Below are 19735 nucleotides of genomic sequence, written 5' to 3' on the forward strand. Positions count from 1 at the left end.
CAACACCTGCAGACAACTTCCAGTGAAACTGTTTTATTACATTTAACTAAAGTATCGATTTCAGCAAATCCTCCAATTAAAACCTTTCATTCATTCAAACCAGCTGCAGTTAAATTACTTCAAATCAGACGTAACCCCCAGTATTCCTGGACATGTGGACAAGTTTCTTGTATTTCTACACATTTGCAGTGTGTCATAAAGATATGCTTTTAAGTGAATATAAAAAAAAATTGTCAATGGAAAACATGTATAACTACAGCCAACTGAAGAAAGGTAAGCTAACAAAAAACAACTCAGTATTTAACAGCTGATCAGTTTCCTGATATGAAATTAGTCAAAGTCTATGTAAAAGCTCAGTATATGGCATTCCCATAAATACCACAAATCAGTCCATTATGGGCGTATGACCAGCACGGTCAGATGAGCTTGAAGGGGAATGCATGTTTGGAGAGGAGAGAGCAGCATGAATTATTATCAAGGTGCGTCCAGCTGTTCCAGCAAGTTTCTTCTCCTTTTCTCCAGCTCTCCTTCACTCAGCTCACTGCCCGACGTGTCCCAGCCACCCTTAAACGCACCATTAAAAAAATACAAAGATTCAGTCATAGTGAAAATGAGATCTTTTTAAATAACTAGTTAACCGCAAGACCTTTATCTCATGCTAGAAACTGTAAGCTAACATATACGCTCGAGACTTCTTTAAAACACACTAACTTTGACCTGAGCCCCCCAGCTAATCTCACAATACAGGGGCGATTTTTTATAATAATAATAATAATAATAATAGTAACATTCACCTCCTCTTTGGCTGCTTTCCTTTTGGGAGATTTCTGTTTGGACTCTGAGCGAGATTTCCCCCGAGACTTGTCGTTCTCTTTCTCCTTCTCTACCTCCTTTTCTCGCTTCCCATCACGGTCTCTTCCTTTCTTCTCATTGTCAGAATCTGGAGACGCCTGTTTGTCATAATTACAGTTAGTGCACACACCAGTGTTGCCAGTACATTTGTATTTAAGACATCAAGCGCACACATTTGTTTCTTCCTGCACACTTACAGACTTGTGGCGTCTCTTCTTGCCCTTCTTCTTGTGCTTCTTGGATTTTTTATAGCTTCTCTCTGTTTTCAGGTAGAACATGTCAATGAACACACAGTGTGGCACTTTTTCCCCTTCCTAAATACACAAATCAACTGATCGGAGCTGTAAAAACACTCACCAGATTCTCCACTAGATGAACGTTCTGAGGGGGATTTGGACTGGGACCTCTTTTTCTTCTTGTGGTATTCCTCATCCTCAGACTCGGAGCCCTATTAAAACATTACAGATTAGCAGTGCATGATATGAGCAATGCTTTTTGTAAAGTGTGCTTTGCTACATCATTTTCCAGTAAATCTTTACATAAAATACAGAATGGAATGATGTGCATTCAGTTAAACCCTGTATTTGACTAAAACAGTGGGCAGAAAAGTATTTTAAAAAAACATGTTTTTTTTAAACATTTGATCTGTGGTCTAAGTGTATAAAATGTTCATTTTCTTGTGGTGGTACTAACTGATCGAGAGCGGGAGCGCTTCCTGTGGTGCTTTTTGGACTTCTTTGAGTGTTTCTTGGTCCTCGAGTGGTGATGCTGGCACTCATGCTGTTAAATTAAATAAAAAGTAAATACCAGGTTAAACATCATTATAGTCGTCGTCAAGTTTAAAAACTTCATGCCCCTGCTAGCGTCATGACTCACCTCCAAGACATGCATGAAATCTTTGAATATTCTTTTCCTCTCTGACTCCAGAGTCACGTCTTCAAAGGCAGGCTCTTTTAGGAACCTCTCTCTGACCTGAAATGGTAAAATGTCAGTCATCAGGAAACATTAAATACAATCAAGACTGGAAAAAAGGGATGAGGATAAAAATAGAAAATAAATGGTGTTGCGAAAACACACGAATTTGATCCGCATTGAAAGTACATACTCCCTCCCACGTAGTCTCTGGCTCCAGTGGCGGTGTGGCCTGCTTCAGCATGTTCTTGAAAGCAGCTTCTTTCCTTTTCATCTTCCTGGCCTCCTCCTTCTCTCGCTCCCTCTCTCTGGCTTCAGCTTTCTCAAGCAACTAATTAGGAAAAAGGGTTTCTAAGTGAGTTAATCTTATAATGAAATACAACAAACAGCCATGGTTCAACGCACACATCTTTCATCCCAAGTGAAGTCTTTCAGATGGGACAGGGCACAGAGCAAAAGGTGGGGTACACCCAGGAAAGGTCACCATATCCACACTTACAGCCAATTCAAACCTGCATACATCCTCAAACAAGCAGGTCAAGGCCTGTGCTTATGTATACTCATTAAAATTTCATTGATTTGGGCCTGTTTATCCTGAAAGGTGTATTATTCTCCTTTTTCCATAATTTTATAATCTGTAATAACATGTTTTTGTTTATTTGGGGGCCGTAGAAACAAGTAGGCTCAGCATTGACACATCTTGTGATGGGGATAGGTGGATTACGTGTGGATACAGAACTGATGAGATCACTTTCAACTGTGTGGAAAGATCTAACATGAGTTTTAAAATAATTATTAATTCAAATGGATATGATGAACGTATTTTAACACCTAACAACAGGATAAAACTTAAAGCTCTCTAAGCGAAGGAGAGGTGCTGGTTATTTAAACTGACCTGTTTTACATTTATTATGCTGATTTAATAGATTAAACCCAGCTGCTGTAGGGTCAGCTACTTAACAGTTCACCCTACTTTAATATCAATATTTGTGTCCATTAAGGTTTACGAACAGGTGCCAACTCAAAGCATATGATGCAGAGCTGGAGTCTTACACTGTTGAAGGCTAGCTTTATATTTCCTGCATCCAGCGTGGTAGCTCTCTTATCCGAGCTGATGACTGATCCAAAGTCATCAAAGCTGGTGTTGACTTCAACCAGGAATCCTTTGTCCTGGGAAAGAACACATCAGATAATTATTAGATGTATAATTGGATCAATGCAAGGAAGGTGCACAAGTGCGAACTGTTCCTTAAAAATACCAAATATAAATAACATTTTATGAGGTTAGAGTAATACCTTAAGAATATCTTTGATTATTCTCTTTTCATCATGATAGCGTGCTTTCAAGTCTTCCACATAAAATTTGAAGAGGTCCAGGGGAGTGGAACCTGCGCAACAAACAACATTAAATTTAAAAATGTGTAAATATTGATCCTTGCAGCAAATAAACAAGGTTCAACAGCATCAGTGGACCACAACAAGGGTGCAAAACAGTGAAGCCAAATAATTAAAGATTTAGAGACTAGTGTATTATCGGAATAAGTATGAAAATTAAAAAGGAAAAAAATATGGAAATAATAAGGAAATTAAAAGAAAATATAACCTCAAAAAGCTAAACTGTGATTCATAAATCGTTTATGTTGTCAGTTGTGAATGTTTTATTTCTGTGTTTATGCTATGATTCAAGTCCGACTGTCACATTCAGCTCATGCAGACATGTGTGCGTGTGGCCCGCTGTCCTACCCGGCTGGCCCAGCATGTTGGCAAAGCGGATGTCTGAGCTCAGTGTCGGGTACATCTCCATCCAAGCAGACATGGAGTGAAGTTGGCCGTGATCATGAAGCTCGTCCAGAAATTTCTGAGAAAACAACAAGAAGAGATGAGGATCGCGAAAGTACATGTGGCCTCTTCTTTTGGCTTATATTAAAACTGTTATTAACCTGATTAAATGTGAAAAATTACATGCAGCGCATTTTTTTTCTTTTTGAGACATCAATTCTTTGTTTTTGCTTCTCACCTGGAAGGCCTCTCTATTCTTGCGCTGCCGTCTTCTTTCCCTGAGAAGTGTCTTTTGCTTCTCTTCCTCCTCCTCCTTCTCCAGAGCCCGAATATGCTCCTCAAAACATATAAGGGCATCTTCTTTGTCCATATCTGTAAGCAGATAACGGCACTATCAGTAGGCTGAACATATACAAACACACATTCATGCACAAGCACAATGACCTGATAAGAAATGTTTTTCTTCTAATTCTACTAAAGCCGTTGTATTATCTCATACTTTGCAGCTCCTCATCCTCTGCAAAGGTAGGGTTATCTAGCAGATACTGCTGGGCCTCAGACCAGGTGGTGCGGTATGTGACGTTTGCCATGTTGTCCAAAATGTTCTTCAAAGCTTCCCAGTTCCTTTTTCTCAGCTGCTTGGCTTGCTCCTAAAGTAGAGAATACAACCAGATGGTAATTGCACTAGACCATAAAGCTCCTACTCCTAAATAGGACACTGAAAGAGGACTTATACACAATAATTATGCCAAACATGCTAACTAAAAATAAAATCAAAGATTCCTACTGCACTTTGGAGCCCTTACCTTCTCTTTTTTAGCAAGGTAGAACAACACGTCTTCATAGATCTCTAGCCTGTCTCTCTCTGGCACACAGCTCCACACTTCAAGCTCACCAAACATCTGTTCTGCTTTCCTGGATTGCAAGAGTAGAGTACGCACACAGACACACACACACACTTTAGAATATTTTTCCCACAAAGCCACGTGAGGGCACCATTTCACTTGCCAAATTTAGCTTTAAGGCACCAGTTGTTATGGTTTTTTGCGAGCCATCCTAGACACAACACAGATGTTAATGAAAGCTGAAAAAGTTATGTCTTTTAAGATGTGTGCTGAAAATATTCAATATATTTGACGTCTGTTGAAACCCTGTTGCTCAGAAGAGTCACTCGGTGTTACGGGCTAAAACAAGGTATTAAATGCAAGGACATACACCCACACGGCATCAGAAAGCCTTGCTCTCACCATCCAACTGCCTGTTGTGTGCCACCCCAGACTACAAACCCAGTGCCAGCAGAACACTGAAGCTGGCTTGTTGTCAAGGTCACCAGTTGATTACCCCTTTTCCTCTGCCCATCATCACGACTTTCACCCAAAAACTAAAGAGACTAAAAAGACGTTCCAAGAATTTATTAAGAAGTTTGATATTTTAAGTGTTTTATGTGTTGTTCATTGAGATCGAGTAAGTTTCCAATAAGTGTGTTTGTTGGAAAGCTGTTGTAGACATTAGCAAACAAAATCAACAACAAAAAAAGCTAAGAGATTTTGAATTAGATATAACCTTTATGTCACATGCACCTTGACTTTGAATAGATTCATCAATCATTAACTTTCTAATGAACTCATTACACATGCGAAACTTTGACCTTGTAACAATTTGTTATTGTGTAAACAAATTCAGCAATATCAACGTGACTAGCACTAACAGGTCAAAGTAGCTTAAGTGGAAGTCAACAGTGCTGTAACTGCACGATGGTGTGCAAGCGCCACAGATGTCCTCTCACTCAACCAGTCTGCATAATCATATTGACAGTTCAGAGAACTGCAAATCAATGCAGGGGGGAAAAAACAAAATACTTTATTGCCATATCACAGTAACACTTACTTGTATCTAGTGGTAGATGTCATCTTTTCATGGTTCTCCAAGAATCTCTGAAAAGTCTCTTTTGACTCTTTGTATTTAATTCTGGCCTCCTCCTTTTCTTCCTTCTCTGTCTGGACTTTGTATGCATTGAACGCCTGCTTCTTTTCGCTCAGCTTCGGAAGTGCACTTTGTTGATAAGAAAAGTAACAAATTGTAAGTCAGAGATGGTGACAGTTTAAACTTACTATTGTATGAAGGATAAACAGATCTCTGGAAAGCATTGTACCTGTAGCGAGGATCATTGATAATCAATTTCATGGCCTGTTCCCAAGAGGAGTTGGAGGATACGCCCTGAAATACAAAGCATAAGAAATATTCATGATGGTTTCAAATAAAATCTGCACACAAGAAATATTTCAAAAATATTCATATGGATTGCCTTGTTGTCCTGTTAGAAAAAAGTACATCGACCTGGATACGAAAATGGAGCTTTTTGCTGCTTTGGTCTAGAACAGAACACATTTTCTTAATTACTAATAGATGGTGGGTTAAAAGGTGTGGAGTGGCAATAAATCAAGAAGTGCCACCAAGGACCTTTGTAAGTGCCCTTTCTGCCACTTGCCTCTCCCAAGGAGTGACTACTTCATCCATTATGACTGATTCCACTATGTGCCTCGGTCTTGTCAGTTGTCACAGTTATTCTAACTCACTCAGGCATGCCACTTTCTCTCGCTGTCTTAATCCCAGCCAGTCCTCGTGCCTTTGATCCAATAAAGCTAATCATAAAGACACAGCCATTAAGATCTTGCAGGAAATGGCAAGCAATCTCAGAGGAGAGCTTTGTGCACAAAATTAAAAAGCTCCTAAATATAGCAACATTCAAGGTGGGTGGTGCTAGGCCGCCGTGCAAGCCGAACACACAACACGTCCACAGCAACAGGAGGTGAGGTTTAATAGGCCTCCCAGGGGCTCAAGAGCAGGGACAGGGATTAGATCCAGGTCTGAATGCAAATGATGTGATGATGAACACATCAGGCACTAGAGAACACTGAGGTGGCAAAAGTAGTCTTAAAAACAAATCAAGATTTGGATTCCAGTGCCAACAACAAAGCAACAGTCAATGGATACTTAAACACACACATTAAAAAAACAACCCTCAATGGAGACAGTTGAAAAGCTGTAGGATGACTTTTTGGGCACAAAAAGTTAGCAAATTGTCAGATATTTGCTTTCTGATTTAAAACACACTCTGCTTGATTAAAGAACCAAATTCGTGCAACATCATGAATCAAATTTTGCTGCACACTTGTTGACTGCCTAACATCTCACATAATTAATTTATACACTGAAAAATAGAGAACATTTTAGAGTCAGAATCTGAAAACAAGAATGACAGTGACCACTCAGTACTCCCCTGCAGTAAAGGCATGCCTTCTCTCCTACAGCTTGTTAACAGCCTGACTCACCTTCTCCTTCAGCAGCTCTTTGAAGGCCTGCTTGGCTTCTTCTTTTGTATTCCATTTGTACGTTTTCTTCTGAAGTTCTGGCCTTTCTTCTTTTACAACCTCGACACTAAGAGCAAAGAAAATTATTATTGACACTGAGCACTTTTGTAGTTCTCTGCAATCAAAGATGCATTAAAAAACGGCTTTGTTACACCAATATTATAAGTAGAAAGTGCTCTGTGAACGCTAACCCAACAGAGCTGTGGTGGCCTGAGATGACCATGATGGGGATACCTTTTAAAGCTAGTTTTTGGTTACAAGCCCGACATGGAACCCAACGTATTAGCCAGAGGTCCCTTTACTACAGTTTGGAGCAGCGGACCTTTTTTATATATGCACGGAATAGTTTTCTACAAGGTCGCTGCAAAAAGTGCAGCCTTACCTAATGTCCACACTACTGTTACTCATTTTATATTAATATTTAAAAACCGCGTTGGTATTGGTGGCGTAACAGTAACAGTAATAGTAATAAATCACACAGCAATAGTACAGTCATGTAGTTGTAAAAAGCTTGATAACATATTGAGTAATCCTAAGTATTCAAAATACATTACTCTCATGGAGTAACGTAACGGAATACGTTACAGAATACATTTTTGTGGCATGTATTCTGTAATCTGTAGTGGAATATATTTTAAAAGTGCACCCCAGGGTGGCTGTGGCTACAATGTAGCTTGCCATCACCAGTGTGAGTGTGTGTGTGAATGGGTGGATGACTGGATGTGTAAAGCGCTTTGGGGTCCTTAGGGATTAATAAGGCGCTATACAAATACGGGCCATTTACCATTTAAAAGTAACCTTCCCAACACTGCTGATGTCATTGTTTGAAACTTTACCCACATTTAATAAGAGCACCGGTTTAACAATATGTGACAGGAAATGAGGAAAAGCATAACAGGTCCATTTAAAAATTTGCTTTGACCATCATGTTCATTTAAATGAGGAAGCGCAATCTAAGCTGTTGATATTTTGATGGCAGATGTGTTACAAGCTTGCATTATATTAACTTCTCACAATCACATGGGTTTCTAGCACCACTATAGTGATTTTATGAAAACAAAAACAGCAAAATTTTTAAACAATTCTTAAACTAACTTTAAAAATGAATTACTTCAGAGGCTTCCATTCAATTACAACAAGTTTAAAATGTAAAACACTGTAACTGATACTTTGAGTATTTCATGTTAACATCTGCATAAAACTGTATGAAGACCTTTTCCTTCAATTCCTTACTCCATGTAGCCACCAAAAGGCAGCAGGGTGTACAACAATCAATCAGAACCCTAGGATTTTATGAGTACTATGGTGGAATACACTGTCATAAACATAGTATCTACTGTGTTTAACTAATTGAGAGGAAGATGGTACAAAATAGCCAAACTGAGGAAAATCTCTGGCTAAATCAGCAGATCATTGTGCATTACAGCCTACTTTCCAACTTCTTCTTAAGCCAAAGCCCATTCATTATTTATTTTCTGAAATGGATTATGATACAGCCGTTGAGTCATATCTTATGATATGACTGTTTAATAATAATAAAACTAGAATAGCTCAGACTGCTGTGGTTATATCAGTGTGAGAATTGATAAATTTTTATTATTTATTTACATCAATACTGTAAAAGTTAAATTAAAAAAAAATCCACCATCTGCATCTTGCTGCAGATTTATGGAGCTATGTGGTCTCTCTCCACTGCTCTGAACCATTCTCACAATAATGTCATTTCCTGGAGAGGCCTCTTTTCATTTGCCGAGCTATTGTTGTCATGCATCACTCTGACCAGCACAGCTGTTCCAGATCGATGAGAGCAGCAATGTGGCTGGCTTTGAGTCCATTTATTAATCACTACACCTTCTGATTCATAATCCACTTCAACCACAACAGCAGGTATGCTTGGAGATAGCCACACAGGCAGACATGTCATTGCGCTTGCTCAGTTAAACCCTAGATTTATAATTGTTTACCTGGCTACAGCCTCGGTAGCTGCTGAAGTCTCAGAGGAAGCCACAGGTGCATCAGCCGTCTTCACCTCAGGTGTTTGAGTCACTGCTGCCTGGGATGGTTGTTCCTCTGAGACTACTACCGCAGTTTCCGCCTCCACTACAGTCGCTGCAGGAGCTACATTATCTGCTTGCACAGCAGGAGCTGCAGTGGTTCCAGGAGCCGCTGCCTCTGCAGTCCTAATGTAAGATCATGACAATAAAGCCATACGAGATTAATAATTGTTGATGACTGCTGTATTTGTTAACCTCAATACAAAATGAAGACATCAAGAGTAACAGCAAACTCTTACCCATTCTCCTCTGCTTTGATCATAGCTGGAATTGACAAAAGAGATAACAGTTAAGGCGCTTGCTTTCATTTTTAATCATGCAGCAGATCAAGAGACCTTTTCAAAGATAAATGTACTAAAGGAGCCAACAAGTGTCCTGTGTTTTGTAAGTCCTTTGTTTGCACATCAATCACACCACATCCCCTAATGTATGGAGTGATCTGTTGACAAAGTCAGCATTCTTCCAGTCATTGTGCCATTAAAGGCTTTTCTGTAGAAGGCAACATTTTTCAATATAAAAATCCCTGCCTTTCATACAACAGCTTTGATATAATCAGATACCGCGCTTTACCTTCCAGGTCCTCCAGCTCTTTGGGTTTTGTCCATCTTGACTCCTTTGTCTGAGAGTTGTAATAATAAGGCTTCCCTGTGTCTGACTTGTACTCCTTCCAGGGGCATTTTGACAGCATTTGCTAAAGAATTCAAAGAATGATGGGAAAGGTTTTTTTAATAGTTTAAATGAACAGCAAGGCCTTAATTAGTGCGAGTCAATATCCATAGTCCAATAACAAATCAGTTTTTTTAAGTATAGATGACGCACATATTTTAAAAATAAAAGTGTTTAATATATACACACAAAGGATTTAAATAATTCCCCCAAAATGAGTGGGGCAAAATCCAATTTAGCTTAATCTGGTACATTTACCATTACTGTAATTTTAATACGTGAGCACTGCAATTGCTAAGCGCCAAATGAATTAAATGTATGTCAATATGCAAGTAATATAAATAGTTCAAATTAAAAGCTCTGTACCTCTGCAGGAGATTTGAGTTCATCCGGTTTCTCCCATGTGGATTGCTTAGTCTCTGTGTTATAATAATAGGTCTTTCCATCTAGTGATTTATGTTCAGTCCACACAGATTTCTAAAGCAAACAAACACGACAGATAAATCAGATAATTATTTTGGTTGCATTTTGAATGATTTTATAGTTCCTTGTTAATTGTGTCTAGTCTTTCAATGTTTCATGTGCACAAACCTTCTTTGGCTGTTCTTCCTGCGGGGATCCATTTGTGGTACTCTGCAGGGGGAACGGAAATAAATGTTGTGAGACAGCAGTAAAAATTCTGGAGCTAATGATGGTAGCTCAAAATTGTCAAAGCTTGTAGACTTCCAATTACTACATATCAAAAAAATGTTATACTTACAGATGTTCCAGGAGCAGCAGCTGTGAAAATAAACAAGACAAAAAGTAGTCAGACTTTAAACTTCTAAATACGCCTAAACATTAATTTTACTGCATTAAGTAAAAAATCCTACCTGTGGAGTCAACACCAGGCTGTCGACAGGAAAAAAATAACAATGTTATTGGTGGATTATTTTTTTTCCCAGTCTTAAAGTGCACATCTACAGATTCATTATTAACAACAAAACAGTAAGAGACACAGCTTTACTAATCAGTACATTACTCCACAACCTCAAGATGTATAGCTAGTGTTTGGTTACATGTGTCTTATGATCACTAAACCCATCTGGACAATAATAGACACATTGCATGCAAGTGTAAAATTTTCATTAGCTAGTGTTTAATTAGGTTTTTTAGCTGTTTTGTTTCAACATGAAAATATATTTTTTATGGAAGGTTATAAATTTATAGCCAACAGTAGTGTTCCATGGCTGTGCAAATGTTTCATTAGGCATTTCACAGACTGCAGTGTATTTTAAGAAGTGTGAAGCAGAGCACTCAAGAAACATAGTGAAAAGAGTTACCGGTCCCGTTGGCTGTACAGCCGCAGCTGGTATGCGAGGGGGCATCATCATTCCTGGCATCATAGGTGGCATCATGCCTGGCATCTAATAAAAGAGGCACCATGAAATATTCATCTGGTATTTCCATGCTACCTAATCCAGGCAGAGGTATTTAGACACAGTGTGAAACAGGTTGCTGGTGTGTAGAAGGCTGCTTGACTGATTATGCTGCGCTTACTGAAAGTGTGATGCCACAGCCTGACACCTGTGAAGCAGCAATATGCCAAACTACAGTGTTTCACCACCTCTTCAGACTTGCGTTTCTGGCACTCTGATCAAACACTCCTCCCCATGATCACGCCTATTTATGCATGACAGGATTACATGCATGATCCACTTTTTTTTTAATCACTAGATAAAAAAAAAGAAAAAAAAAGACTACAGCTACATCATGCCTATTTATTCATTAACTGTCAGCTAATGAAAGAGATTTAAACCGACGAACTAGAGCAGGGCGATATGTCCAAAAATATTTATCACGATAAACATTTGAAAATTTGCGATAACGATATAACTGACGATATAATTGACACCAGACAAAATACTTTACAAATCCACAACTTTATTAGTGCAAAAAAAACCCCCAAAACAACAACATCAATGCATTTTCACTTAAACAAGCAGCTGTTTTATGTGCATTAAAGTCATATAAAAATGTAACAGTGCAAATGCAAATTCCTTGCTGTCAGTTTAACCAAAAGGCATTTCCAGTGGAAATTGGCCGACATATCCTCAGCATAACCATGTATAATATCCACAAAACTTAAAAAGAGGTATTACACACACAATACGGTAACATTATGTTGAAGCACAGTACGTATCACTCCGCGAGGCTCCTGACTATGGTAGCCGTAATGCTCCGACAATCCATCAAGCGGTGCGGCTTCGTAGCTTAGCAAAGTCGTACTAAAACATTTGACAGATTTTCGAGCGCCGTGTACGACATAAAATCATTTCGAGGTCAGTAAACACAACCAGAATTCATACATAAGGCCCACTGGATTATAAGGGGCACTGTCGATTTTCAGAAAAATCAAAGGATTGATTTTAAATGTGCTGTATTTTCCAAAAAACACAGTAACAACGACGGCCCGCTAGCATGTGCTACCAAAAATAGTGCTTTGTTGTGTTTTTGACGGACGAAAGCTAAACCAGTTCCACACCCCTGAAGTTGCAGCATTTTTACAAACCAGTTCTGGTTCATCCGTTTCATTTAATGATCTGCTTTCGCCGCCATGCTTTTTCTGCCGTGTGCGTATGAAAACAAAGGCACTGCGCATGCGCGTTTTACCCATATTCTATCGCGATATTTCATTTTTCTATCGTTGCCCAACATTATACTGGTATTACCGTGAATGGTATGATATGGCCCAGCCCTACGACGAACAACATTTTTTCTTCAGTTAATTAGCGCCCCTATCAAGCATTTGGAGCGCTAGAAGATTAGAAAATATACCTGGTCTGTAAATGTTGATGGATGTGGCTAACATGAAAGTATAACCACTTGATACATGCAACAATGATCAGAACAATTCAAGCAAATAACTAGAAAAAAATGTTAATTCTTTCACTTTAAAACATTTTGAGATGTGTCTCATTTAAGGTTATGCTTCTCCCTAAATTATTAAAGTGGAGGGAGAAATAAATAGACTGCCTAGTCCCTAGACTTTATAAGGCACAGAGGACAAAAAGAGGGAAAAAAAAAAAAAAACAATACAAACAAATCTATGAGGTTACTACAAAGCTCACCTGTCCCATTGGCGGTGCCCCCATTGGTGGCATTATACCCGGGGGAATTATACCAGGAGGCATTGGTGTCATGCTGGGAGGTCGCTGTCCCATAGGGGGCATTCCAATCGGAGGGAAATGAGGTGGTATTCCAGGTGGTCCCATCTTTATAGAAGAAGGAAGAAAAAACATTATATTGTAGTTAGAAGAAATACTTTCTTAACCCTCTGAAATTATCTGGATCTCTGCAGTGTTCCATATAATATGCAATCTAACATTATACTGAATCACAGTTAATTACACATAATGAGTAAGACCTAAAAGGGGGAAATGAAAGAAAGCAAGTGCAACTCTCTGCTCCTTCAAAGGCTAATTTAAGTTAGGTGTTCTAGCTGAGGAGATAAAATAGGGAGTGTGTGAACACTGGCTGCCACAGTGTGTGATGAACATGGCAGAGGAACTGTGCTTCAGTCACACTAACTTTCACAGGACCTTAGGAGAAGCACTACACATGCACTAAACTGGAAAGAGCAAAAAACTAAATCAAATCTACAGATGTGGAAGTTCTTTGAATCAAAGACAAATTGACTAAAAATTTGGGGAACTAGCAAGTGTTTTTTCAAAGTCTTCATTCCACATTTAGTGGTGAAAATTCCACCAGAGATACAAATTTTGGCAACCTTTAAGTTACATATGGCGACACTTGTTGAACATGACGCGTGAAACAAACGCAAGTGAAGAATATATGATCAAGTTTGCAGGAGGATGATTAATACGAAAATCAAAAGAATTGTGATTTATAGTAAAGTTATTGTTTTAAATATACAGATGTTAATAATTACTGTGTGAGAGAGGACGTTTGTACAGTTTTGTTGAGATTGGGTGACCTATAAATACATAAATACAAGTAAGACTGTCAGGGTTTCTCCTGCACAGAAAAAATGTTTGAGCATGAAAAAATCCCCTCAGTTTCTAAATGTACCTAAACACGAGCCCAATCAGCCCAATATGCAATATTGAAAACCTGCAAAAATGTGTGCAAGTTGATAAAATCAATGTCTGGAAAGGTCCTTTCTTTTTTTCCTTAAAACAAAAAAAGAGAAAAAAAGGGAGTTTGTATCATTACTTAAACAGCTACTGGAAACAGTTTTTGTAAGATGTTGCTGCTGCTATAGGAAGCAAGAGTTTACTGGTATTCTTGCCTAAGAAATTTATTCATATAACTGCCTATAATTCTAACTTTAACCCCCAGCAAATTTATAAGTAATCAATGCAGAAATCAAAGTAATTCAAATTATGTTCTTTTGGATCTGTAAACAAAACTGCATTTTGATGACTTACAAATGGGGGAGGTATCGCCGCGGGCGGTACACCTGGATAAGGTGGTGCTTGGCTCGGCCCATTATTAGCTTCCGACGAAGACTGTGAGGAGTAAGAAACACCACACAGAGTTAGTGAACTCCCAACAGCCAGTTGTGCAGTTAGCAGTGTGCTTCAATCAGGAAAACTACCATTTCTCCAGATATGTGTTTAAGGAATTGTGAAATTAAGTAGTTTATAGCTAAAAAAGCACTCTAAATAAATTTGGCTGCTCCCAAATAAAAAATGCACATAAAAAGTAAAGTAATGGCTACATTGCGCATTTCAATTAGTGCAGTTACATGAAACCACAACGAGTGTGTGAATATTTGGTTTGAAAGTTTAAATGAGGTAGTACTAATTGAGGTGTCAGTAATCAAAACATTATATGAAATCAGTTTTCATTTTACATATATAAAGCTTATAATGTCTAAAGACAAAAGACTAGAAAAACTACACAATTCTCGTTTTGCGACAAATTATCAAGCATTTGGTTTATTAAAAAAAACGTATTAATTTAAAAAGTAATATCTGCATCATTAACTGAGGATGAAACTGTGCCTACCTTAATCTACACCTTTTAAACAAGTGCTTCCTTTTTACATAAAGAATATTTCAAAGACTTCCGGTTTATTCAGAATGAATAAGGGTCCTCTAATGCGGACACCAACATTACATATGGCACAGGCAAACACATGTACCCATAGCCTGGGTAACAACAAATTCATGCGTGAAGCTTTAACATTTTTTGTATCTGAATAACGAACCCTAAAGAAAGCCTTGTAGTTTAACCAGACAATATAGTATCATGAAATAGCATAGTAATGATTGTTTTCGGTGATCATATGTCAAATATGGTCCATTTAAGTCCACTCATTTGGGTGCATGAGTGGGATATTCTATTTTACTACTACGAAATTACTACTTTTAACCGATAAAGTTCACTTAACTCCTGACTTAATCTGATCAGTAACGTTGGCTGTGCTAATGTAAATTATGTGGACTGGTAACAATCGTAAGAACCTGAGATAACTGCTGCTGTTTGTGATGAATGACTGCAGGCTCCGTCTAATCTCTGGAAATGAATCGTAAAAAGCTAACGCAAGAGTTCAACTGCTTAATTATTCAACTAACCAAATACACTTTCACCACCGTAATTTTACTTCACGAATACCGTAACACGTTTTGCTGATTTTACACATTAACAAATCAAAGGGCGTGCTATACCCAAAAAAGCTTCAGCTAAAGGAAACCGCTTATAACACGAAGGTAGGCACATACCGCTTTATTAGCCCGCTGCTAACAAGAAATGCTAACCCGTGGTCTTTGATACACGGCATTGTAACGGTATAGTTTAGAGAAGAAGATGGCTGCTAACCAGGCCTTAAAAATTCATACACATAGTCTTAACAGTTTTCGTCTTTTTCGTTACCGCTATAAACTATTTTTTGAACGCCTGCACTCACCATGTTGAAGAGAAGAACCTCCGAGAAATTTGAGCACTTCTCAACAACAAGCAAAACGATTGGTTGAGCTTCCGCCTAGCGCTCAGAGGTCAACGGTAACAATTCTGTAGCGTCATTCTGCGTTGGAAATGCGCACCAATGCGCAACACCACCGTTTCCTCCAAAAGAAACTGGCGTGTTAACCAAGGAAGAAACAGCGATGGAAAAAAAAAGTCCACTTTAAGTCAATAGGCTATAGTCAAACTTAGACATAAAATATATGTTTCTTGATGTTAAATAGCTTAAAGTAAAAAGCTGCATGAATGAATGAATGAATAAATAAATAAACAAATTCTATTTTCTATTATGAAATTTAATTTATGCCATACAATATATGCAAATATAGAGAAAGCCACATATACTTATGACTTGTCTCATTAATACGATATATGGTACTGTGCAACAGTCTTGATCCAATCCTCATTTCTTTATATTTTGCTAGGTAGAATGGGCAATAGGCGCAAGAATTTATTAAAATCTGCGTAAACGTACATGGAAATAAAAATATAAGCCAAAAACAGAGACTGAATCATTCTAACAAGCTTGAAAATCAATATTTTGTTTGACCATCTTTATTCCTCAACAGAGCCTGAAATCTCTTAGGCAAGCTATCTTGTAATTTCTTCAGGAAGGTAGTCTTCATGAACAGTTATCCAGGCTTCTTGAGGGACATTCAAAGTTCTTCTTTGAATGCTGGCTGCCTTTTGTTCTGTTATCTGTCAGGATGATTGCTTCAATTATGTTGAGGTCGAGGCTCCGGGGAGGCCCATCCATGATCGATAGTATTCAACAGCTTATCAAATCAGATAAGCAGCTTAATGCATATTACTAATCAATTAGTTTATTTTTCATTTGTTGCCTTAAATAATTAGGAACACCTGGTAAGAGGTAATTGTCATTATGGCACTAATTTACGAACTGTTAAATCCTTATTTTTAACTGTTTTAGTGTTCGTGAATGAATACCGATCAGGTTGCTCTTTACACCGTAACAGAGAGTGATTCCCTTTTTTATTTTTGCTGTTATAACAGGTACCTATTTCAGAAGCCGAGGTAGCTGGTGTTCAGACACAGCAAAATTACCTCAGTGTATTGGGGATCATTTGAAGGACCGGCTGTGATTTTCCAATTATTGGCTTCTGTGACACAGCTCTTAGACCTCTGTGGTGCTGCAAAGACTCCCCATGACAGCGGAAATTATAAAGCAGTCAGTCTACACAGTTTAGCTTTAAGTGCCTTTCACATGGCTGCAGCACTCACTTTTTCTCCTTTCCTTCTTGCTTCTGCATTCCAGTCATATATTTTCCACACAAAACAAGGTTAAGGAGTAGCTCACCCATTAAGGTGTTTATTCAAACAGAAAATTAGTTTGATGGCCTAATGAACATGTTTTCATTTATTGCTGTTCTTGCTCTGCAGATCGCCTGGACTCTATATTAAAGATTTTGAACAATCAGATCCGTGCGTGTGTGTTCAGATCTTTTCAAAATGAAAAATCGATTATACAGGTATACGCGATGTCCGGTTTATCTTTATGCTTGTCAGTGAAGTTGTTTACCGGAGTTGTCCCTGGGATTTAGAGTGCCACCGAGGTGTGAAGCATGCAACAAAGAGTTGGAAAACAGATGAGCCCTCACTTGAGGCAGACTGCAATAAACTCTGATGCATTTCCTGACAAGCGCAGGAGAATTCCCTATCGATTATCTTAACAAGCTAAAAAACAAAAAAAAGGAAGTGACAGTGAGGGGCAGAGATAGATCAGGCTTCAGTCTAATGATAGGAGTCAGTCAACCACAGTGCATCAAACAAACAAAAAAACAGCCATGTGTCAGCATCGCTTGTACATAGCTGCTTTGACAAACTGATTTATTTTTTATGAATAAAGACATATTATATTTAAAATCCTTGAGAATGCTATGATGTTTCCAAACTAGTTTTCACTCTTCAGTCCTATTCGCTGTATATTTATGCGCATTGGTGTTCCATAGTTTCACTGTTTGCCAGAACCTCATTCTTGTGTTTGTGTGTGTGTGTGTGTCTGCTTGTTTGTGATTGATTCACAATATTTGATGTGGTCAATGTTTGCTTCTGGCCATTTTACCCAGTGAGCTTTGAGCCCAGCCTGCTGCTGACCTGCCTTACAGGCACTCTTCTCTCATCTGACAATTGGCTTCCTGTCAACCACAGTCACATTAACTATCAACAAAACACAGTATTACAATTCCAGCTTGCTTTTCCATTTCCTCTCATAAAATAAAGGAGCAGAAGAAGCTTTGTTAAGATTAGTTTTTTCTTCTCTCAGCTGCACAGATTTTACAAAGAAAAAACAATTTTGGGTTGTAGACGCATATTAATGGATTTTTTTCATGATTTATTTTTAGCTCTTTTTAGTTAAGATTTTTTTTATGTTCACATTGCCTCCAGTTATTTCTTTGACAAGCAAAGGCACGCTGCTTAACCAAAGCTCTTGTGCTTTTTATGTTTCTTGAGAAAATATTTTTTTTCTTTCTAAAAGCCTTTTTAACCTGTGGGTGATTATTGAGCCACATAATCAATGAAATCATGACCTCTCAGCCCTGCTCTTAAAAAAAAAAAGTCAAACATGACATATGGCGTCCTTGCTATATGCTGCCTGGTTTCTACTTGACTTTACATTGTACTGCTTCTAGGAATTCAAGAGATCGCAAATTAGGGATGTAATTTTTCTCACCCCGTGTTCTGCAGAGAAAATTTATTGCAGGAGTTGAAAAACTATTTTTGGCAAGATTCTTGGCTGGGGTGCAATTATCTCACACAACACAAATCTGTTGATTGCCGAGCACCAGCTAGTCACAGTCTCTGCTTCTGAAAGAGTTGCTGATTTCACAGATATCAGTCATTTTGGTCAAATGGTCTGTTTCTTTCCCTTTGCAATGCCACCCACACGCATGCGTTCGTTGCTTTCTCAGACAGAAATGACAGAAAACCTATGACCACGGCATCAGGGCAAAGCGGAGTAAAGTAAGCAGGCATCTCATTGAATGTCACGGGAAATGTCAGACACTGTACTTGGTGTTATTTGTACACTTTTTAGACTTCACTTAGAAAATCTCTGAAAGATTCGTCTATAGAGTAAAGAGACAACTTGAAAAGGTTGACTTTCTGAGTTGCTGAAATATGACTATTTCTTGTCTGATAAGTAAGAGATGTTCAGCACTTGTAAGTTTCCACTGAATGTTTTGGTATACCAGATGAATTCAGAGACTCTAATTTAGTTTGAAAGCAAACGTGTGCATACAACACGTTCACACTGTCTCATCTGCAAGCCCCTGCATGGGTGATTTAATATGTTTACTAACACTGATATAGATATCATAAAAAATATGAATGAAGTTAAGTCTTGCTAAAACTACATCAGAATGGTATCTAGATGGTCAGACTTTCTGGACTTGAATTGCAATTCCCATGTAATTAAGTAATTAATACATATCAATTAACTTTAAGTATTGGGAATACTTTAGGTATTAAGTTACTACCAGAAGACCTAATGCTAGTTTGGTGTGTAGATATTTTGGGGGGCTGCTAAAGCAATTCGTGGTGACCATCTCCAGGGTTTCAAAAGAATGGTCCCAAAAAAGTATTCAGCTAGCAGCAGTTCTCTGTGAGAATTGGGAGAGTTCATAAATTGCTTTGAGATTTCAGGAAGGCATCAAAATTTGACAAAAGAAAAAAAAAATTGCCTACTCTAATGGATCTCATTTTCAGCTGAATATTACTCCTGAGCTGATCTTCTGATGGCTACTTCCAGCAGGCCAATCTGTCTGTCTATATTTGCATATTTGTGTGCATGTTTGACTGTTGGTATGATGTTTTTCTTAATGAAATGCTGTGTTAGTTTTACACTAGATCATCAGCTTTTTTCTTGATTTTTCCCAAAAAACTTAGAGGAGATTATCAAACAGTTGTTTTTTGGGGGCAAATGTGAGATGAGCCATTGTGTTCTTTTTGGTCCATAGTAGGTTTCAGATTGGAACTCTCCCATGGATATCATCAGTTTTCTCCATCTGCGGATAATGGATGTCACTGTGGTATACTGGAGTCTCAAAGGCTCAGAAATGGCTTTGTTGCTCTCTCTCTCTCTCTCTCTCTCTCTCTCTCTCTCTCTCTCTC

The 19735-nt window shown here is 38.3% G+C and overlaps 1 protein-coding gene across 2 annotated transcripts; it reads right to left on the reverse strand.

The window, feature by feature from the left end:
- Positions 1-17: 17 nt before the first annotated feature.
- Positions 18-15647, reverse strand: prpf40a (PRP40 pre-mRNA processing factor 40 homolog A). Of its 2 annotated transcripts, XM_005723381.2 has the most exons (27): positions 15549-15647; positions 14065-14145; positions 12745-12888; positions 10957-11040; positions 10507-10525; positions 10395-10414; positions 10226-10267; positions 10001-10111; positions 9539-9659; positions 9208-9232; positions 8879-9094; positions 6876-6981; positions 5696-5760; positions 5431-5595; positions 4350-4458; positions 4043-4193; positions 3782-3915; positions 3508-3622; positions 3061-3152; positions 2818-2934; positions 1958-2095; positions 1729-1824; positions 1546-1632; positions 1210-1300; positions 1050-1111; positions 795-950; positions 18-564 (listed from the first exon to the last, which is right to left on the reverse strand). In XM_005723381.2, exons 1-27 carry the CDS (start codon positions 15549-15551, stop codon positions 475-477), a joined length of 2640 nt encoding a protein of 879 aa, XP_005723438.1. In that variant the 5' UTR covers positions 15552-15647; the 3' UTR covers positions 18-474. The 2 variants fall into 2 exon arrangements, with proteins under 2 accessions (XP_005723438.1, XP_013763810.1); XM_013908356.1 differs by lacking the exon at positions 14065-14145.
- Positions 15648-19735: the final 4088 nt, after the last annotated feature.

Source organism: Pundamilia nyererei, unplaced genomic scaffold, assembly GCF_000239375.1.
Source record: "Pundamilia nyererei isolate P.nyererei 1_Seehausen unplaced genomic scaffold, PunNye1.0 scaffold00009, whole genome shotgun sequence".
In the NCBI taxonomy this organism is placed as follows: Eukaryota; Metazoa; Chordata; class Actinopteri; order Cichliformes; family Cichlidae; genus Pundamilia; species Pundamilia nyererei.